Below are 22,904 nucleotides of genomic sequence, written 5' to 3' on the forward strand. Positions count from 1 at the left end.
TTTTAAACACTTTATTAACTCTCAACAGTAAAACTATAGTGAGAGATGAAGATTATGGAAGAATCAAATCCTTGTTTCCTGTGAATCAGAAAGGTGATGCATCACAAGTGAAGAAGCAACCAAGGATGTTTGAGCTTATTTAAGCTTTATTTCCAGCGTTCTTCCTTTCTTGAGCAAGAAGAAAACAGCAAATAATTATTTGCAGCAATCAAATAAGAACAAGCAGAACATTTTAGAGAAAACGAGGTACCCCTCATTTCACATCTAGTGGTCAGTTCACACAGTCCCGTTATTTTGAAACAACAATAATTTTAATTTAAAGGCACCCAGCACACACACACTTGGTGTACTTTCTTGTAAGTTGGGAGACTAAACTCACCCTGGATGGACAACTACTTCAGCAAATTCTATCCATTTATGTCAAAGGAAAAAGAAGTGATCGCTGGGTTTTGCTTGGTTTTGTTTGTTTGTTTTTTTACTAATAATGAAGGGGAGAATTTGACATGCCCTTCTGGGAAAAAACCCTGCTTCTATTATTCTGAATTTTTCCAGGATTCATGCCTTAAGAATGAAAGGTACTCCAAGGGCAGGGAGAGGATATAAAGCATAAAAAAGAGCAATAAATTAGGAATAAGTATATTTGGACAGGCAAACTGAACTAAGCAACCTACAAAGCAATTCAGTAGCAAGTAGTATGTTTTAAAAGCCCAAGATTGAAATTTTTTAGCCCTACTGACAATCAGGTAGAAAATTTGAGAGGGAGGTAAGACCAGAATGTACACTTGAAAATGTAAAGTGTGAACTATGTTTCTGTGTATTATACTTGGATTACCTCTGAGTGTATGTTTGTTGGCAAATGTGGGTTTGCTGCTGCATAATCAGAGGCCTTTAAGTATTTGGTTTGGAGAAGCCTCCCTACGGCTGTAGACATAAAAGGGGTGTGTGTGAGAAAGGCATTGGTTCCTATTGTGTGTACAGTTGTACATTGGTTATTGAACGGAATCTGCTCTGGAAGTCTGTTTGACTTCCGAAAACTAAGACATGGCTTCCGATTGGCTGCAAGAGATTCCTGCGCTCAATCGGAAGCTGCGGAAGCCATGTTTTGGCTTCCAAAAAAAGGTTGCAAACCAGAACTCTCACTTCTGGGTTTGTGGCATTTGGGAGCCAAAACCTTCGAGTCACAAGGCATTTGAAAACCAAGGTATGACTCTATATACATCCCCTCTTTGTTACCTCTCATTAGAGGCACTATTTTCTCAAGAGCCCGCCCCCCTTGATTGAGGGGACCCAGGAGCACATAATGTCACATGTGCAATGTTGTGCAACGTCCTGACATTGTGTATGCAACACCGCGAGGAGCCGGGGACAGAGCCAAAAGCCCTCTGAACATTGAGGGGGCCTGGACTCCTCAAAACAAAAACAAAAACAAAACAAAAACATGGGGGGGGGGGGCTGAAACTGCCTCGGCCTCTAGGAGCTGGCACATATACCTCATCTGGGTGCAAGCTTCTGAAATAATTCAAAACTCTGAAAGTTTTATTTGTTGGAGGCAAATATGTGATAGATGCAATAGAACCTCCAGGGCATGATCCTCTTTGAGATATCTGAGATAATAAAATGGGTCCCCAGAATCTGAGTCTCTCTGTATCCTAGAGGAGCAAGTGTTAATCATGAAGACATGCATTCTGAGTGGTTCAAATATCCATTCTTTTGTCATAATGCCATGTTCTGGCTATAAATAGATACTCCAGACCTTGGCTAGTGGTATAACATAAATAAGAACAGAGGTTAAGCAAGGCCCTTCATATGTAATACTTTCACTGCAAGTAGTGGCAGATAACATTCATCCTACATTGTCAATGTTGATTTAGTTAAACCTTTTCACACAAGCCATGCTTGCACATCAGCTCACCTGAGATGGCTACTGCTCTCCAAAAACAGCTCTACTGCGCTCAACCAGTTTTGGACCCTGGAAGAAATGACAAACACGCTTTGACATTCCTAGAGAAAGAGCTCCAAGTTGACCATAGATCTCTGCATTGAACAATTGTGCCAGTTTAATTCTAGTAGTCTATTGTGAATGATACAGGGGCTTATTCCGGCACCTTGAAGAAACTTAAAACCTCCACCCACAGCCTCCCACTAATTTTATAGCAAAAATGGTGATTGCAATTGCATATTTCTAGAGCATTCAAATTCAACCATGTTTTCTTTCTAAGCTCCTGTTGCTCCCACCTCAACCTCCAAATTTGGCCTTGCATTGCTAAACACACCATCCCATCCTAACCACATTCCTATGTAGGTGGGCATACTTTTTACATGCAATACCAGTTTCTCTTTCTCTTCAAGAGAGAAATTCTGACCTGGTTCTGCCAGGGGGGATAGAAGAGGACAGGAACTGATGTTTGAATAGTGCTGTGAAACCTTAGGAGAGTCGTGTGGGGGTAGGGGTGGGGTTGGAATGCTGAAGACAAGCAAACTCCAGGCAACAAAATATATTGGACTGGAACTGGTGAAATCTCTTTTTCCATCACATTCTCTAGAATGCTTGATCAGGTTACATTTTTTCTTATGACAGTATTTACTGTAGTGAGCAACTACTGCCTGGTTGCAAATGCCCCCTTTGGCGGCAAGGTACTCAAGAGGGTAATGTCAAAGCAGCTGCAGGCATTCCAAGAGGAAATCTAGACCCATTTCAACTTGGGTTCAGACCCAGGTTTGAAACTGAATCTGCCTCGGTTGCCCTGACAAATGACCCATGTTGGTAGAGGAACCAGAAGAGCATGACACCATTGCTCTTACTAGACTTTTTCATAGGCCTTTGTTAGCACTAACAATAGTATCCTCCTGGACCGGAGGTGTTGGGTTGCCCCCAAGACTGGGGTGGGGGTGGGGTGGGCATCATACGTTGCATGTGTGTGACGTCACTCACAAGGCATGCAGTGTCACACATGTCTCTGGATGCCATGCAGTCCGGTGCAGCCTTCGGCTAGGCCATGCTAGTCCCTGCAGCATACTCTTCCTCCACCCAAGGCCTCATTCTATTTTTTTAAAGCTACAAATAGCAATTGCAACGCTATATTTCCAGAGCCCCACTTTCAAAACATGGAGCTTTTCTCCCTCATTTCTTTTGTCCCCACCACAACCCACAACCCTGAGAGCTACTTGTCATTCTTGTCACTGAGGAGGAGGTACTCATATCGCAATCAAGCACTTGGCCTCAGCCTTGTCAGGCTGTCAGTGAAGAAGAAACTGTCCCAGACATTTGTCATTCTAAGAAGTTTACCTCTGTCGTAAAGCATTCCTCGTGATTTTCAGTTTTGCAGCATTGTGTCACCATGGTAGTGAAATATCCAGTCACTTCTGCTATTTGCTCAGTGGTGCTATTGGGTTGGTGTTTTATTAAGTGGACAAGCTGCCTGCAATGAGAACAGTGAGTGATAGGTTGGAAGCATAAGCTGCATGTGTCTCTCATACTAGTGAAATCAAGTGTTGTTTCCTTCATGATTTCAGCAAGGTGGAGAGTTTCAGAATGGCAATATGTGTAGAGACTGAATAAAGGACAGGTCTTTGTGGCTAGGAACAGAGGTGAGGAAGGCTAAAGGTACTGGATTGCTTTGAAGTAGCCAACTAATTATTGGGCTGATTTCTTACTTTCGCTTCCTTAGTAGCAATTCATCTGGGGTAGCGGAGCATAGATCTTGGTGGGAGGTAAACAGTTCAGAAGAGAATGGTACAGGGACATAATCTGGATCTACTCCTAAATTGCTAAAGCAGTCCCGGCGGAACTCATAGGAATCTTCACAGCAGTTGTGCATTTGTTTGTTTAGTGGTTTAACTTCATGTCGCTGACATACTTCTCCTAGTAAAAGGTCTGTCTAGAGAAAGAGAGATGATATGTTGATCTTTGATGAACAGAAGAGTGATCAAAGCAACTTGCTTGCCACATAAATTAGCCACCATTTCAATACAATGAATGCAAGTGATGTAACTTTTGAAGACACGGTGCTTGTGAGATGCTAAAAGCTTGAACAATCCCATATTGCCACATGCACTGAATTTATTTCAATTCTATAAAATTACAATACCAAGTGAATATAAATAATAGGAAGATAGACACTAATAGCCATGATCAAGATTAGCAATGAAATTGGGGAAGGTGGGGGGGGGGGGAGTCTAATGGAGCTGCACTGGCAACTACAGAACAAATTCAATAATGAACAGACTTCACCACACAACACACACCTGAAATTCTATATTTTCAACCAATCCAGGTATGCGTGTCAGCCTGTTCTGGATAAGGTAGCACACTTACTGAAGGATCAGATACACAATGGTAAGCTAGTTGAGAGGCTGTTGAGGTCTTGAATGCTTTTTCACAGTTTTGGCTAGCACACAGTGGTGAACTACCAAGCTACCAAACTTTCCTCAGTAACTCAACATCCCCCATTGCCAGAGGTTGGACTGAGGAGGAATGGTTGGAGCTGCTGCCCCCTTCTCCTGAACCTTCCCAAGGGCAGGAGGACAGTATTGATTTGGAACAGTGGTTTGCAGAGGGGCATAGTCCAGAGGGGAAAAGTTGGGAAATATTGGGTGAGGAATGGCTAGAAGAGGAAACACCAGGAGAGAGACAGCTGGCAGATTCAGTGTCCTTGGACAGCATTCTTGACCCCCCTCCTTCACCTAAGACTAGACGGGCTTTGAGAGTGATAGAACAGAGAGCTCACTGGCAACAAGCTCAGATTACCTGACACAGGAGTGATGTAGATTAATGGGGATGGAGGGGGTGAACCTTTACTGGGACCAATGCCATTTCTAGAGAGATATGCATTTCTTTGTCTCTTGCTGTGATTATTAAAGAAACTTACTGGTAAGAACGCTCTTTTCACCTGATCTGCTTATTTACTGCCACCGGGGGGAGGGATCTGATTCCCCGAAGCCTGACACCCATCCAGTTTTCTGTCTGCTGTAATATGGCCCTTAGAAAATAAACTGTGGAGAGCACCAATGGGTATAAAGTGATTCTCACCCTCACTGTGGCATTCGGATGGGCAGAAAGGTTTCAAGCTCTTCAAAAAGCACATTGCCACAATGGGAATGGAATTGATCTCCTCCTACTCCTATTAAACATTTGATATGAATGCAAGGGCTGATTTCTACTTTCATCCATTCTCAGATGTGCAGGGAATATATTCTGCCCTCAACTGATCTTTACTGATCAGCAAATGAACTGTGTGTGCCATGTGTGTGTGTGTGTGTGTGTGTGTGTGTGTACTCTTTGTCCTATAAGTTTGTGTGGAAGAGATGTGTGTGCAGGGTGGCCACACCTACTGAAGGCATGCAGACCCAAGAGGATTCCCAAGGGTGCGTGTGGTTCTCCAGCCAAGAAACATTCAACATATATGTAAGTGGGTCAGCTGTAGACATACCGGGAGAAGTCAAATCTAAGCCATTGTCAAACATCCCTGTCCTTTAGGTCACATTCAGGTTACATTATGGGAAATAAGTTTTAGAACATGTTCAGAACTGTCAAATTCCATGTAAAAAAATCAATTTGAAATGGATTCCTCCCCCATTCCTAATTATTCCACTATTAGTTAGTGCATATTTGTTTGCTTGTTTTTATCTGAGCCCAATTCAAAGACATTACATTTAAAATAGTATTTAATAAACCCTGCTGAAAGAGAAAGAAATGTGGATGGAGGAAAGAGGCCAATAAGGAGGATAAAATACTTACATTCTCATCAGCACACACCAGTATGTGTGCGTCATCCTCCTTACAGCATTTGGCAACAACACCTGCGAATTTCATTGTGTACTGGTACAATTCTTCAAATGCCATCTCTGGAGCTCTCTTCGCATAACGGACAAGGACTCTGCAAAGAACCATAACCGAGAAGATTTTAGTCAATGAGAATTTGGGATGCAACCCTTGTCAGGGGTGGGGGTTTGCAGTAATGCTCAAGGACTCAGAAAACTGCATTGTCTTCCACAAGTTGACAGGTTATTGGAACAAGTGAAGTCACTTTTAGGGCTGCACTGTTGGGACCATTGGAGCTTCAATTTAAGAGTTCTCCCCATCTCGACAAAGTCTTGTGTGCCTATGCAAACAAACAAATTAATCACTATCCTGGATTTGATACACAGCTGCTGGAAGTTCATATAACTTAGCTGATGTTGCATATGCAGACAAAACACAGTTAACCGCTGTTTTTTTCCTTTCCTTCAAAATGGGAGTAGGAGGCAGCAATTGTTTCTTTGTGCCAACAGATTTTATTTCAGACTCATTTCAGTTTCTGCGTAGCATAGATTCCTCTAATTAGGTCTGCTTAAATTCCACACCATCCTCATGTCAAGATACACCAGCTATAGACTTTGTGCCTCATACATCATGCCCATATTCTCCTTCCCACCCCACATCTTTTGGGTTAACATCCATCCACATGAATTGTTTTCGAGAATTCTAAAGCTATTCTTTATTGCCTCTAATAAAAGTATCCATCCTCTGCATTCTGTCTCTACAAAGAGGTTATCTAAAACTAAATTAGCCCAACTAAATTGACCCCTATTCACAAGCTATAATCTGAAAAGAATAGAGCATACTCATTTTGGAAGCTGTGGTCTCCTGCTTTCTCATACAGATTGCAGTGCATCTTAAGTGTTTCCAGGGTATTGTCAGCGTGTTGTCTTAGCTCTCCTTCCTAAAGGAAAATATAACTGCTATTAAATATTTGGAAAAGTGCCTAAAACCAAAATCTCATACAGTCAAAACACACTGGGTTCAATGGCAGATGTGATTGTCAAAGTCTTTTCCCCCCAGATGCCTGTCCTCTTTCCACCCCGTGTGTGTGTGTGTGTAATTTGCCAAGCATGTAAAGCTGAATGCACACAAGTTAAATGTGTGCACGTTGTGAATCATTTAAGGTGACCACTTTTAATAGGGAATGGTAGCTTTAGCTGCATAAAAGCTTCAGTTCTAAAATAATAATAACAATAATAACAACCCTCCATGTGTCAGTTCCAGTGAACAAAAAGATCTGGGACTTGGATCTGTTTGCTCACTGAAATTAACACATGGATTTATTTATTTTCAAATGAAGCTATTAATTACATGAAGATGACACATAACTCACCCCTTGATGAAAGCACTCTTCAGGATGCTCAGTTTCACAGCACTTTTCCAACAAACCCTCATATTTACTGCCAACTTTCAACACCAGCTGCTTAGAAAACTCAGGGTTTCTCCTTCCAGTCTCATAAACAAACCTGGAACACAGGGAAGAACACATGGTGATTATGATGTTGTGTTATCTACAACAATAATAGCAATACACGTAGAAAGTGTTGAAAGTACTTCGAATACATCAACTTAGCAATTCATTAGGCAAACGCTGTAAGTTGGGTATTTAAATTTTATTGCTGCTGTTTGTTTGTTTATCAATATAACTTCAATATTGCAGCCGCAGGAGAGTTGCAAACTAAAACCAGGTTCAAGGGCTGCAAATTAAAATCAGGACTAGACTTTGAGCATCCATCTCCACAAAAGTTAGGAATTTTTGCAAAGTGATAAGGTAGCATGGTTTTTAGGTACACTGTATGAGGGCAGGGGGGGGGCTGTCTCTTGTAGACCCTTAGGGCCACTGATGCCAACTCCAGAGGGCCCTGGGGGCCTGGGCACCCACAAAAATTTTGCTGTGGGTACCTGGCCTCCACTACCAGCTGTCACTGGCTGCTGCCCACCACCGTGTGCTGCCTGCCATTGCTGCCCACTGCCTTACCTCTGGCACTCCAATGCTGTGGCAGCAACTGGGAAAGGCCTCTGTTGGGATCCACTGCCCCCACGCTGGGAAGCCACAGTCTGGGGCCCAAGTTGGCACCATTGCATGGGGCAGCCATTATTTCCCCTGCAGAATTGCTCTGAAAATAATGCTACATGATCACATGGTGTCACTTCCAGGAACATTCTCCTTGCCCTATTTGGATAGAGCACAGCAGGAACTGTGCACCTAGCTGTTCAATGTAGTTTTTTTAATTTTAAAAAACCTTTACCCTCTCCTCAGAGGGGTGGGGGGGATCATGGGAAGCAATCAGATTGGTTTTTAATTGTAGGTTACAAAGTATCCATCACATGATAATGAAGTTACGTTTCCTCTTTCCCCTCTGATACCACATGCGTTCTTCTTGCTCTCAGTATGCTTGGCAACTGAGTTTATAGAGTTAGGATTGAGACCAATCTGAATTCTCTATACCATACTTTTCTAGAAGAGTAGCCTTGTTCTCCGTGAAATTTTGGCACACTTCCTTAACCCCAAACTCCTTGAAAGTGGGAGTCAAATCAGCAGGTTTGTCATCATTTTCCGCATTTATGAGACATTCTTCTCGATCCAGCAGTTCCCTGTCACAGCAGTCCTTCACTTTAGTAGATATAGTGTCTTGATGGGTACAGATATACTCTATCAAATCTGCCTGTAAGAAAAAGGCTCAGAAATAACTGCCGTATTTTTCGCTCCATAAGATGCACCTGGCCATAAGATGCACCTATTTTTTAGAGGGGGAATGCAAGAAAAGAAATATTTTTAAAGGCAGCACTGAGCAGAGCCTGTATGCATCCCGGGCTCTACTCAGCACTCCCTTTCATGAGCCGTATGGAGCGTGTGTGTGGCGCTTGCAGGATTTTCCCCAGGAGGGAGAAGTCCCCAAGAGCCGCACACACACTCCTCACGGCTCATGAAAGGGAGTGCGGCTCTTGGGGGCTTTTCCGGGAGGTGGGGGAAGGGACTGAGGGGCTGCCCTCTGTCCCTTCCCCCACCTCCCACAAAAGCCCCCAAGAGCCGCATTCCCTTTAAAGAGTGCACAGCTTTTGGGGGCTTTTCTACGAGGTCGGAGAAGGACAGCCAGTCAGTGACGGGCTGCCCTTCTCCCTCCTTGGTGAAAAGCCTGCAAGAGCCATGCGGAGCATGCGTGTGGCTCTTGGGGGCTTTTCCTGCCTGCCTCCCGCCTGCATTCGCTCCATAAGACACACACACATTTCCCCTTACTTTTTAGGAGGGAAAAAGTGCATCTTATGGAGCAAAATATACGGTAGTTATTTTAAGGCAGGAGCTTTCAAGCTGACAAAGAGCAGCTTGGTGTGCCTGATCACTGAAATGCTCGCATTAGCAAAATAGGTCAGAGTCCACAGCTTTATACACTCAAATGGAATCTGATTTGCCCCTGGTGCCACCTGACCCCAGCTGAGGTAGAAGAAGCAATAGTATTCTTTAGCCAATTAGAGCACTGTTATGTGAAGTGAAGCAAGGAGCAGGTCAGCAGCTCCATCTTCTGTCAAACAACCAGTGTAGTATAGAAGAAAGCAAGGGAGAGCCCCACCAGGATCCTGTTTGAGACTCATGGTGTTTTCACCAGAGAACACTTTTGTATTCTGTGAGGCCTCCGTTCTTCACAGCTCAAAGTCATTTAACTAAGGCTATGCAAAGCCCCCAATTTGCTCCCTGGCCAGAATTCTTCCCATAAAGCTTTGGGCCAATCTGGAGATTATGACTAGACAATGCCAACATCCATGTTATTCTTGGTTTGAAGTAAGTTACATTAAAATTAACAAAACTTACAACATCAAGGACATACTCCAGAGTATCACCCTTGCAGAACACTTCATGGATGTGTACAATGTCACCAGCAAACTTGAGAATGATAGGAAAGTCTGCCTTTGGGAATTTCCGGCTCAGCTCAGCAACTTCCCTGGAAAGAAAGCAAACAAAATGTTGAGATTGTTTCAAGACAGATGCAAAGATAGATAGATAGATGATAGATAGATGATAGATAGATAGATAGATAGATAGATGATAGATATGGATATATATAGAGATATATAGAATTTATTCCCAGCAACACTGGCAGTTTATTCATATTGTGTCCTGTAGTCCACTATATACCTACAGTACCACACTTCTGAACAGTTGCATTCAAGGCTTCATGTTCCTTTCCTTCTATTTCATACAAGCAGATGAAAGCTGCAGAAATTTGCACCGGCTGCGTAATTCAGTACCCTGATAATCACAGCTTTTTTTCTGGAAAGAAAGTTTTTATCACTTATTGGTTAATGTGAGTAGACAATGCCAGGGCCCAAGAACTTTACTCCTGGTCATTTTCAGTGTCATACATGACACATTACACTTTTTTTTTACCACTAGCAGAAAGCAGACCATACTATGGAAATTTTGGAATAGCTGCCTAATTCTCAGTCCAGATCCTGGAATGCCATTGGGGATTGTTATCCTTTAACCAAAGTGTACACATGACCCTATTTATATCACTGGCTACATTTACGTTTGAATGGCTGAATCACAATCTAATAAACCAAATGTTGATGCAAACGTGATAAACAAATAAAGAGAAAACAAAACCTAAGAGGGTTTAAAACATGTGAATTGACTTTGCTGACTGAAACATCAGAACTATAATTCTTTACATCCCCAGGCACCTTTCAGTAGCACACCACAATCCAAATTCCTGTGGGGAATGTTAAATATAGGGGTTTTGTTTTTTGTTTTGCTCTTTTCTGATCCAATATTTCTGTGGTTCTTTGTGGGGGAAGCAACATGCTTTCAGTGTGCCTTAAATGAATGGGGTGGATGTGACCAGATGCCTCTGCTCTCTTCTTATAGCACCTTATGGTTTTAATTGCAGAGGCTTACAGTACTATGGCAATGTGTTTTGTGTGTGTTAAATAAAATGCATTTTGCTTTTCCCCAATGCTACAATTCTATGAGCATCTCACCACCCAGGTAGGCCTTCCAAGAAACTGCTGTGTAAAAGAGATGCTGAGCAGGGAGATATATCTAAATGAGCCTCATTTGGGAAATTGTTTCTGATACCTGAAAAAGTTTAATTTGTGCTCAAAGGTTCCTGTAATTCTCAAGAATACTTGATCATCCATGTAGCTAATGTCACACCACCATCCCCCCAAAAAGAGAAAGCACCCAGACTCACTGAAACCTCACGGATCTTTTCCCAAACTCTTTCAGGATGGAACAGGTGTGTTTCTGCAATCCGATGGCATAATTCTTTTGCTCTCTCACAGCCGGCAACTGTCAGAGAAAACAACATATACAAAGCAATGAAAATTAATTCATTGCAAGGAGCAACTTGGAGAAAAAGCAAAACAAAGGGTTTCTGATAGTGGCCCAACCAATACCGGGCAACCAAATCTACAGCTGGTTTACAACTAATTGAACTGAATTCATTCTCCTTGATCTATATCTCCTGATGAATCCAAGCTTTCAGAATTCTGACTTCTGCTCTGATAAACATATCCAGTAAAGTCTCGGAAAGAATTGTGGGAGGAATTGCACTTCAGTGAGAAAGCACCTGCCTTATACTGTATTTCCAGGCTCATTGTTTGCCATTTCTAGATAAACAAAACAGAGGAAGGGAAAGACTCCTAATTGAAACCTGGAAAAGTAACTGTCAAAATAGGTAGTATTTGGTTTGATCAGGAGTGGGTAAATGTTTTTAGGCAAGGGCCACCTTCCCTTCTGGGCAACTATTGGGTCTCTGTATGCCAATTGTGGGTGGGTCTAGAGGCCAATGTGGGTGGAACAATGAATGTGAGTTTTTCCTGTGTACAGTAGGCTACTTTCTCTGTCTCTCTCTCTCTGTGTGTGTGTGTGCATGCATGCGTGCGCCCGCCCGCGCACCCCCTCTTTGTATTCTTCATCTTGGCAAGCAAGAGGCATTATCGGAATTCAGGGACACATTTCAGCCAGTGTGAAACAGGGCCAGTAGGGTGGTGGTGGTTGGGGAGTGTTTGTACCATGGGGAGAATCCTGAGGGCAAGACGGAGAAGCTTGGAGGGTCACAGTCAGCTTCAGGGGCTGAAGGTTCCCACCCTGGACCACTGCTCTGAGAAGATGTAAAACAGCTCCCTATCTATCTAGCAGAAATACCAGACCCACCAAGTGTCCCTATTTTCCAGGGACAGTCCTGGATTTACAGAAGCCATTCTGATTTCTGATCTGATCCCAGAATGTTCCACTCTTCCTTAAGACGTCCCTATTTTCATCGAAGAAATGTTGGAGGGTTTGATAGGACATCCCTATTTTCATCAGAGATGTTGGAGGGCATGGAGTTATACGACTCCTGAGCCAATGAGATAAGTAACGATACAACCTTTAGAAAACATCTGAAGGCTGCACTGTATAGTTTTATTATGTTTTTATATGTGTTGGAAGCCGCCCAGAGTAAGTGGGGCACCCCAGTCAGATAAGCAGGGTATAAAAAATAAAAGTGTTATTATTATTATTATTATTATTAGTAGTAGTAGTAGTAGTAGTAGTATTGAATAGGATGTCTCTATTTTCATTGGAGAAATGTTAGAGGGTATGAAATACATTATGGAAGTGTCTTTAAATAAAATATTGAGGTGTTATGTGGGCTAAAAGGAAATACCTTTTCTCTGAAGCAGCCATCCTTGTCAGTTTCCAGACAGCAAGTTTGCAGTACCTTTTGAAACCCTTTAACTGTCGTATAGAGTACGGCAACATTTGCAAAAGGATGTCTTCTGGAAAGCTCATAGTAGTAACTGGGTCAAAAAGGAAACTTTCATTAATCTGGACTGCAGTTACTCTAAAAAAAAGGAAAAATTTGAGGTGCCAAGATCCTTTATAATTAAAGCTGTTGTTAAGGAGAGGGAGGACAATTATTAAACCTATGTTACTGAAAAGAATGACAAGGGGAAAAGATTCCAGTTGCCACACAGGATACTCAGGCACTCAGTTAGGCCACTTAACCATTGGCCTCAAGGTAAGAAATTTGACAGCATACAGTATATATAGGTAGCATTACATGTCATTTCCTCTAATTGCAAACCCAAACACTGTGTCCAGATAGCTATGGTCTCAAAATGGGGCCAGTGAGAAGGAAGAGAGAGGCACCAACATGATTGGTAGGACCCCATGGCTTACACAGGTCCAAAAAGAAGGAACTCCGTCCCCACCCTCCACCCCCCAAAAAAAACCATGCAAGCAATGCCTTCCTACTCAAACACAGAAAACAGCCCAATGAGGACTGAGTATGCTCAGCAGTAACATAATGTTGGGTGTTGGAGGTGAGGGAAGAAAGGAGTGGATCAACAAATCCTGGTAGAGGACATGGGGGGCTGGATTTAACCCTGAAGTATTTTATTGCAGCTCCAATCTAATTTTTAACATCTTGCATGAAATAGGTGAGAGTATTTGCAAGCGTCTGATTTGTAGGGGAAAGTCATATGTTACACATTATTTTCATTCTTCCCCCAAAGGAGAACCAGTTCAGCAAAATGACTACATCAACTCAATTGACTTACTTGTTCAGAAATTCAACTCCTGTATCTTGGTATACTTTGCATAAGTTGTCTCCATCTGGCATTACAAAAGGAGGAATTAATCCAGAAGTTTCATTTTTATGAGTTAGAAAGCAGTCATTTCGTTCAGGATCAACCTTGCCACAACACTCAGTAAATCCATATTTCTCTGCAAGACCTTCTTCATGACAAATTTCATCCAGAAAAACAGTACGCTGAAGGAGAGATGCAAAATGTTTTCATTTATTAGACATACACTCGCCTGTTTACTTGTTGCAGTTATATCAAATATCACATGTTTTAGGGGACATCTGTATAGTTGTCTTAAATTGTAAGCCATTGTTAAGTGCATCTAGGCAGCTGTTTATATGATCAAGTTTATATTTTATAAGAGATTTAAAGAAGGACAATTTCCAGATAGTTTTATGGAAAAGTCAAGTTTAGTTTATAAACCACCATAGTACAACATTTCATGCATAGTACCTAATACAACTTGTTTCACATGTTTGTTCACATATTACACTGAACCCGGGTACAAGTTCCTCTGCACATGTATAAGTGTGGGAAAAAGTGTGTAACTCAACTACTATGTTCATAGTTAGAAAAGGCAGTCATTGAAAATCACATGTGATAAACTGTACTAGTTCAACTATTTCTCTACACAGAAACGCATGTTACACATGTGTGAACACCTCTGGGTAAAAGAGTGTACATTTGTTGATTTGTTCAGTTAGGGACCTGCATCCACACTGTGGTGTGTCCTGCAAATCAAGTTGTCATTAAAGGTGAATCCTCTTTATCCAGGCAGGAGAGAGAACCAATGGGGAATTAATTACTATTTCTCCAGAGCTACATGTTATGGAAGGCACTGCCCTGCATCAAAAAAATTGTAATTAAGTGTGGCAGGTTGTCAGGAGAGAGCTTAGCTCAGCAGTGGGCCATATTACCATCAATGCGCACATTTGCTACCAATATGCCTTGCCAAGTGCACATTGTTAAGAACAAGCACCTTATGACAACCGGGCATACTAGGCAGACTTTTGTCTGATCCAATATGCCTAGCTCTGTGCTTTTAAACCAGGTATGTCCCCTATTTATGACTGTTGCATGCCTCTCTACATAAACTAGTTTCTTTATAAGTGGAATGTTTTCTGTCTAAAGTTCCCGGTTTGGTCATTTAATTTCATAATCAATCAGAAGAGCATCCATGATGGTCCAGGACTCCAGACTATGCAATTTACCAATATTTCAAATCATAACCTTCAAATTTAGGTCCCAAGGCTTACCAAAGGCTTTTCACAATCTGGGGTTGCTTGATCATCACTAGAACATTTCTTGGCGAGCTGTACAAGATTGTCATTCAGTTTAGCCACCTCATCGTATGAAGCTCTCTGCAGATTCTGAGATGACAAGCCGATGATGCTGGGAAAACACATTTATTTATTTATTTATTTATTTATTGGAATATTTATTTGCCGCTGTATCATAAAAATATATATCACAGCAGTTTACAATATAAAAATATAAAACCAGCCTCCAGTTCCGGTCTGCCTTAATGGAGGCAGCTCCCATGAAATTAGGAGATTGTTGGTGAAGGAAAAACAAGGATGATTGAGGATAATCTTCCCAGTTCCCCTCAGGGACAGGGGGGAATGGGCTTCACTCGCAGTTCATCTCAATACTTGGCTCTCGCTCTGGCATGGAATGTGGGAGGCAGGGAGGCGCTGAGTGCAAAAGCACTTTGCCTGCTGATAACTATCCTACTCCACCATTAAGAAGCAGAGGCTTAATTTGAACTAAAGTACAGGAACGTGCTGGAAGAGATGAGATCATAAAATTTGGAACAGAACCAGCTGCAAAGTCATGAAGAGAGGTTTGAACTTGAGAGAAGACTTCATTCAGTGCAAAAGACGGTGTGGAGGGAGGGGAGCCTACAATTTCTTGAAATAAAGTTGTTTCTCTACATTTATGATTCGGCAACCCTCTCTTGAATATTAGTTCAATTTATATATGTGCAAGTGAGGAGGGGTGAAACTGGATTATAGATATGGACTATAACATTAAAGAGAACTGTGTGTGTGTAAAAAAAGGAAAAAGGGAGGGAAGCTCTATTTTGCAGAAGGGTTACGATGGAAACTTAGAGCTGAGTCTTCACCATCCTTTATTATCTATGGTGTGAACTGAACAATGCTAAAAGGACCTGGAATTTAATTTAATTGGAAGTATAAATGCTTATTTATCTTCAGTTGAACGAAAGGATGAAAGAAATCTGCGAGCTTGCCAAGGTTCATTACTGAGTCATCTGCAGTTTGACAGACTACTCTTCTTCCCCGGCTGAGAGGGTGAAAATGGTGAAAACAGGTTATTTATTGGGCCAGAGTGATTTTTGCAGCTGTTGTTAAAGTTGCAAAACAACAAAGCACATTATGGAGCAATGGAGAAATTTCTGAAACAACAATGGGATATTAGCTCTGCCCAAGGCATGATGGAGAACAGCAATATCCAGGAAAAGATAGACATATCATTTTACAAGGTCAGGAAGAAACACCACGGACAAAATAATTGCCACACACAGGAAGAACAAGAATATAATTTGAGTGCCTCACTTGTAGTTCATTTAATGTGTCAACACGAATAGAAGTTATTAATATTGCAGTTCTTGTATAAGGGATTATTATTTCAACTGGAATGTAATTGAAATTAATAAGATTTTGGAACACAGAAATAAAGAAATAATCAAACCATCAAATCTAGCATGTGGGGGGCCACCTAAATTATATAATTCAGTATTTGAATGATTGGTATTAGTAATTGTATAATAATTTGGTATTGTTATAATGAGGCAATGATTGGACTGTAATTGAAATATATATGTACACACACACACACACACACACACAAAACCAAACAATAAAGTGAAAAAAGATAAAAACAAGTTAAAAGCAAATGGGAATTAAAACAAACATGAACACACCATTGTTGAGAATGTACTTTTAATCAGCGACGAACCGTATGCTAGTGCCATCTGGGTGGGCATGCAGGGGGTGGGGGTGGAGGGGAGGGGCATGGAGGGAGCCCGCTACGCCACAGTCTCCCTCAACAACACCCTCCTGATTTTACACAATTCCACATATACGTGTCGAGTCCGGGAATGTGACACCCATGTAAGGGGGGGGGGGGATGCCTGTATTAATCCTTTAATAGCCTTTGTATTTATTACTCCTTTTTGTTTTTGCATGTGAAGACTGGAGGTCATATCAAGGAAAACCATCTGAAAATACTTACATGCCTGGAAACTGACCCTCTGCTATTTTAATGAAATGTCTGAAGGTGTCATGGTCTCCTGTAAAGAATACAAAAATCAAATTTTCAATTGAGACATCTCACACCATTGGCAGTTTACCATGCAGTGGTACCTCAGTTTTCGAGCATCTCGGAAGCCAAACGATTCAGAAGCCGAATGTGAAAACCCAGAAGTAATTGTTTCAGTTTCCAAACGTGCCTCGGAAGTCAAACGGCTTTTGAGGTGCGTTTCTCAATTTTTTCAATGGATTTTGCCAACTGCCCATTGATCCTTGGTTTTCAAACGTTTCGTAAGTCAAATGGTCTTCCGGAACAGATTACGTTTGAAAACTGGGGTTCTGCTGTATAGGGTCAATACCACACTATGGCGTGGAAGAGGGTGGTCAGAGGGAGAAGGTATTTTATATTTGTTTTGAATCCCCATAATAGTGAATGTAGAAAAAGTGCTTCAGTTTTCAGAAAGCAGATCAGATCTGAATCCAGAGGCAAATTTCAGAAGAAGGTGGATGACTTCCTGGAGTGAAATATCCATATACAAACTTAATCATGAGGCTGGTGCATATCCTTATTATATATACAGAAGTGTTTCTTACGTAACAGTCGTATACATGTGGATATCAATTCATATGATAACAGCCAACATATCCACAAAAGATTGCAAATATTGCAACATGCCCCCAGAATGCTTCCTCTTTGCCATGTCCAAAGTTACTAACTCTTAGTTTGGAGAGGAACTGACTGTGGAACTCTCTGCTGCTTTACAGACAGGGAGCTAAAAAGGATTATAAAGGTACCAGGTGGAGACACCCTTAAAGGCCTTTTAGCCTTAATGACTTTATTATGTATTATTAAACACCATATTTATTGTGCACTTTATAAAGAATCAATGATACTTTTAAACTGATAAATGTTAAAATCAAAAGGATATAATAATAATAATAATAATAATAATAATAATAATAATAATAATAATAATAATAATGAGTTTTGCACAGGAAAACCTCACAATGGACTGAGCCCCTAGTCTTTGTTTAAAATAGTATAATGAAGCCAGCAATAATCTGACCATTCCAAATAGCTAGCTAGCTAGCTAGCTAGAAAGATAGATAGATATAGAACTATGCATATATTATACATAAGCACAAAATTAATAAGTTTAAAAAACAAACTTATCACAAACCCCCACAACATACCTACATCCCGGTACCTTCTGGGCAGCTGTTTAGACTCAGCCGAGCTTATCAAAAAAAGACAAGAAATTAATGTGACCCACTTCATAGTTTCAAATTATTGAGGGGCTGGGATGTAGAAAGCAGCAAATGGGTAGATGAGCTTTTTATACTTTTGTGCATGCATGTTGGGTTACTGTCACATTCCCAATTAGAATGTCAGAAATACTCCTGCTAATAATTATCAGACTCCCAGGAGGTAATGCAAACTTTGTTTGTTACCCGATAACTCTTAGGTCAACTCCCCCCCCCCCATCAATATTCTGTCCAAAGGTGAATTGAATTGATGTGAGTGGGCCTGGTCAATTTAAAGAGCTTAAGTTCAATGGTATCGTGTGTGACATTTGTTCTCAAGGCTGTTGAAGAGTAAATATTTGCCCTTTCAGAACAGGGGCTGAAAATCCAGACTGGAATCTTATTCATTAATCTATGAAAGTCAGAAAAGAAATGTCTAGTGGAGCTAGAGATTTTCAGACCAGCTGTCTTCTGATGACAGAAATCCTACTATTTTTATTTTGTTCCCATCCCACACTGATGTTTCACTGTGTTTTATATTATGTTGGAAGTCACCCAGAGTGGCTGGGGCAACCCAGTTAAATGGGCGGGGCAGAATTTCATTAGAACTTTCTTTTTTCTGGCTCTCACTTTCCATCAAATTATTATTGCAATGATGCATTGAAGGGTCTTGATTACATTAGAGGGGAAAATGAAAGCGCTTTGGGCTAATCACGTAATGAAGAAACAGTGAACCCTGTATTGTTATTTTAGACAACATCTGAATGTGTCTCAACAGACACTGCTTTAGATTGATATGCTTTCTTTCTTCCTTGTTGAGGAGGCCCTTCCTGGCCATGGGCAGGAATTTACTACATAAATTTCTTTTATATTCAGCTAAAGTCAGCAATGATTCCCTGCAGCACTGAGCAAATATAATATAATCCAACTTCCTGTTTACATAGAAATGAACAAATCCACCAATTTCAGTTTCTCTCTCTGTCTTTCACCACTTGATTACATTCAGCTCCTAAGGTGTGAGAATCACATGTGGCACTCCTGCTAAATAGCTAGCTGGGCATCTGCTTCTTCACACCTCTGCTCTGAGGCACACCTCCAACTGCTGAGACAAGCAGTTGGAGCATCTGCACACCCTGCCTCCTCCAGCACACTTAAACCCCCTCTTCTAATGTGGTATGTGGAAGTAACCGGAAACTCCCCCTGTGTACATTTCCACCTGCTCCTCTTGTTTTAAACCCCTCCTTATCCTTGGAGGCAGGGAGAGGAGCTGAGGAGATTCAAACAGCCCGAGTCAGTGTCTTCCACCTCTATGTTTTCCTGTCTCTGCCTGCCTAGCCTCTTCCTCTTCTCCCTGCCTCACAAGTGGCACAGAACCCCACAAATCACTGGTCCCTCCCCCTGGATAGTTCTCCTGTGCCTCTGCCTCCTCTACCCACCCTTTGGACTCTTACCTGTCCCTCCTTTCCCAATGAGCGGCAGCTTGAAATTGTGCAAGCCTTGAAATGCTGGTTCTAAGTATCTGAGAAATGCATTTTCTAACATGGATCTTCTTCCTGCTGTCCATGGGATGGCAATGGGGAGACTAGCATATGTTTTTGGCCTCCCTGTAGGGTCCCTCAGACTTTCAAATTCCTTGGCTAGTTTCTATAGGGATAGGTGAAGCTGAAGAAGGAGCCTTTTCATTAACACAATATATCAATCTTTCCTGGTTGAACACTTTATTTAGCCACGTATTTTACAATTCATAAAGGAAGGATAGCAAAGATTGATAACAAAGTCGACAGCAATGAGTGGATTTAGTAAGAGGTGCAGGCGATGATCAAGTATAGAATTTGATGGAATGTGTCCTCAGTTTAAAAAAGGAGATTCTTTCTTGCCTTTCCTGGTTAAAAAAGATATTCCCTTTTCTGGTATGGTTTACCAATTCTACAGCAAAAATTGGACTTGGTGGGTAGTTTGTAGCTCCTTTGCCAGAATCTTTGCAACTTTGTGAATCCAGAAAAACCACTTTTCATGGGTCTATCTCTTTCAACTCACATGAGTCTAAAGACAACTACACCCACTCAAAGATGCACAGATCTTGCTGGTGAAAATCTGCTTTATTAGGACAATATGGACCCACATCTGCAAAGGCATGCATATAATCAAGCTGAAAAATATAGTTCTGACTTACCATGGATCTGACACAATGCAGCAGAACAAACAGAAAACAGTGTGAGATAGTAAGTACAAAATAAGCAAATTGACAAAAAAAAAATCCACTCTTTAATATAGAGCACAGGAAAACAAATATAGAAATTGTTGTTAGTTAGAAAGTGTGTTCTTCAAAGGATTACATTTGGCATGCAAATAGTGATTTATGTATAATAAATGTTTAGAAATTATTTTTAGTTTTTTTGATGGAAATATAAAGGTAATCCATGTTTTGGCCATTAGAAATTGGGGAAGAATTGGTAGAAGAGATTTGCATTCAACTTCCATAATGCTGTTTTCAATTCCTTATTCCTAATGCTATAGATTAATGGGTTCATAACTGGTGGAAACATGCAATAGAACATAGAAGCAACAAGATCCAAAAGCTCTGTGTCACTTGATGATAGTGACACAGAGCTTTGCTTCAGATAAACAAATGAACCGCTAACAAAATATAAAGATATTACAATAAGATGTGGCAAGCAAGTTGAGAAGGCTTTTTCTTTTCCCTGGGCAGAAGGAATTTTTAGAACTGCACTGAAGATTTTAACGTATGAATAAACTATTACAGTAAGGTAGATAAAGGCCAAAGAGTCACCAACACAAATAATCCAAAATGCGATGAGATATGAGTCAGAGCAAGCAATTTTGAATAACTATGGAATTTCACAGAAAAACTGACTGATGTCATTAGAACAGAACTCAATTGTGAATGTACTGCCAGTATATATGTGGAATAGATAAGCCCAGTAATCCATGCACTGATTGCCATTTTGACACATGCTTTTCTGTTCATCACAGAAGGTCTTGGAATGCCAGATTGGCTAGAAAGAAGTACATGGGTTTGTGAAGCTGAGGACTGAAAATTATGACTGTGATGTTGATGAGGTTTTCAGTGACAGCAATCAGATAAAGGATCAAGAATGTAATGAAATGAAATGTCTTCAGTTCCTGAGTATCAGAGAATCCATGCAGAAGGAATTCCACCACTCTAGATGACTGGTTGAACATTGTGTGGCTATGTAGTACCTGCAAAGAGATGGCACAATCATTTTAGAGAGGAGGAGGAGGAGGAGAATGTTTTGACGCATGTTCCCCAATGTGATCAAGTAGGTTGACTTAGGTCACCAATAAACCATTGCTTGTTTAATAAATAATTTTTGTTTCTTCAGTTAACAAAATATATAGTCTGTTAAAAATGTAAAATCTCTAAGTGTTTGATATAGAATATTGTATTCCCTCCTGGAAAACCCCCCCAGATAACACAACAAAAATTAAAAACTAGTAGACGTAATAAAATTATTCCACGTGTGGGTTAACTTTTCAACAGAAATAATGTTTTAGGAAACATTTTAAACAGTCCAACGAGAGATTCTATTTGATGTTGAAAGGCAAGAAGTGTCTATTTATTTTTAGGCAGAAGTGGATCTTATTCTGAGCAAGGTGACCCTGAAGCCACTATTTCTGCCAAATTTCAGAAGGATAGTATTTTTTTGAAAACGGTTAGAAAATAGCCTACATGGGAGAGGCGCTGCTTGGTAAGAAACCTTCCAGATTTCAGACAAATACCGTATTTTTCGCCCTATAGGGCGCACATCCCACAGCAACTATGAACAAGGAAGGGGTAGTGGCAGACTTTGGGGGCAATCCCTGTATGTCTTTTCCCATGTCAGGTTTCCAGTATGCATAAAGAAAGAGGGTCAGACTGACTCATTCTCTTCAATGTCCTAGGGGAATAAGGAAGTGCTGAAAATAATATTCTCTTTATTGAATGAAATGGTACCATTCTTGATGACATGGTGACTTTTCTGCACATCTAAACTTTGCAGACTTTGGACTAGAGAATCCATAAATATGTTTCACTTGGAATAAAACTTGCTTTTTATTAATAAGGTCACCAGCAAACAGACTGAAAAGTATACCATGAGATTGACTTACCAAGCTGTTTACAGGTAGATCTTGGGTAATTTCATGCATTTTTACATGTTTCTTTTTTGTGCCTGATTGTGACCTGTGTTTTCTTTCTGGGTAGCCACTGTGATTCGCCTTTTCATCTGTGTATCATATCCTTTTCTCTCCATAGCTGTTTGAGAGGCTCTCTCTCTTACTTTTCTCTGTACTGGCGGAAGGAAAAAGGAGATGCTGCAAGGAATTTTATCCATATTTATTTCCATCACTCCCAGGAGTCTAATCAAACTCAAAAGAAAAGAATCATGGGTATGTGGTATGTTTGTATGTGTTTTACTGTTTACATGTAAAAACATTCCATGGAGTACCAGATGATATAAATTCAAGCAATAATCACGATGTCACATGGGGTTTCCCTCTTTCTTGTTCCTTTGCCATTGACAGTCTTGGGTTTGCCACTGAATAATGTGAAAAAATGCCTTCGAGGTAACTGCTTTTCAGAATCATCCCTACAACAAGAGTGTTTGTTATGTCCATAGAGACTATTAAAAGAGGAAATTTGGCTCATATGAAATAAAAACACCTGTTTTTTCTTCCATTGACACCCCTCATCCAACAAATTTGGGAAGCCTTTGAAGTAATCCAAAATTCTGACAATCTTGTTCATAGTGAAGCAAATGTGTGATGAATGCAATAGACCAGGCATGGCCAAACTTGGCCCTCCAGATGATTTGGGACCACAACTCCCATCATCCCTAGCTAACAGGACCAGTGGTCAGGGAGGATGGGAATTGTAGTCCCAAAATATCTGGAGGGCCAAGTTTGGCCATGCCTGCATAGACCCTACAAGCTTTGGTTCCCTTTCAGAACTGTGAATTAATAACATATCTTAATATCTCAACATCTAAGTTCCCTCT

General features: G+C 40.9%; 1 protein-coding gene and 1 long non-coding RNA gene across 3 annotated transcripts; both read right to left on the reverse strand.

Moving 5' to 3' along the window:
* Window positions 1-18,088, reverse strand: LOC310663329 (albumin-like). Of its 2 annotated transcripts, none has more exons than XM_083411111.1 (15): window positions 17,836-18,088; window positions 16,625-16,682; window positions 14,626-14,761; window positions 13,343-13,554; window positions 12,448-12,580; window positions 10,990-11,087; window positions 9,609-9,738; window positions 8,255-8,466; window positions 7,134-7,266; window positions 6,604-6,701; window positions 5,738-5,876; window positions 3,655-3,878; window positions 3,287-3,419; window positions 1,913-1,969; window positions 1-168 (listed from the first exon to the last, which is right to left on the reverse strand). In XM_083411111.1, the coding sequence occupies exons 1-14, from the start codon at window positions 17,918-17,920 to the stop codon at window positions 1,922-1,924; spliced, it is 1,839 nt and encodes a 612-aa protein (XP_083267237.1). In that variant the 5' UTR covers window positions 17,921-18,088; the 3' UTR covers window positions 1-168; window positions 1,913-1,921. The 2 variants fall into 2 exon arrangements, with proteins under 2 accessions (XP_083267237.1, XP_083267238.1); XM_083411112.1 differs by having other exon boundaries at window positions 1-164; window positions 17,836-18,024.
* A 1,499-nt stretch (window positions 18,089-19,587) lies between these two features.
* Window positions 19,588-22,234, reverse strand: LOC310663452. Its single transcript, XR_014504493.1, has 2 exons — window positions 22,018-22,234; window positions 19,588-21,108 (listed from the first exon to the last, which is right to left on the reverse strand). It is a non-coding gene; the product is annotated as an uncharacterized lncRNA (long non-coding RNA).
* Window positions 22,235-22,904: the final 670 nt, after the last annotated feature.

This window comes from Podarcis tiliguerta (assembly GCF_965153285.1).
Source record: "Podarcis tiliguerta genome assembly, chromosome: 13".
NCBI lineage: Eukaryota > Metazoa > Chordata > Lepidosauria > Squamata > Lacertidae > Podarcis > Podarcis tiliguerta.

Excerpts from the sequence above, each read along its gene's own strand:
- LOC310663329 (XM_083411111.1), bottom strand. The coding sequence starts at position 17,920 with ATGAAGTGGGTCACATTAATTTCTTGTCTTTTTTTGATAAGCTCGGCT. Across the intron at positions 16,683-17,835 it reads CAGAAGGTACCGGGATGTAG|GAGACCATGACACCTTCAGA; the intron begins GTATGTTGTGGG and ends TATTCTTTACAG. Across the intron at positions 3,420-3,654 it reads TTGCTACTAAGGAAGCGAAA|GCAGCTTGTCCACTTAATAA; the intron begins GTAAGAAATCAG and ends TTCTCATTGCAG.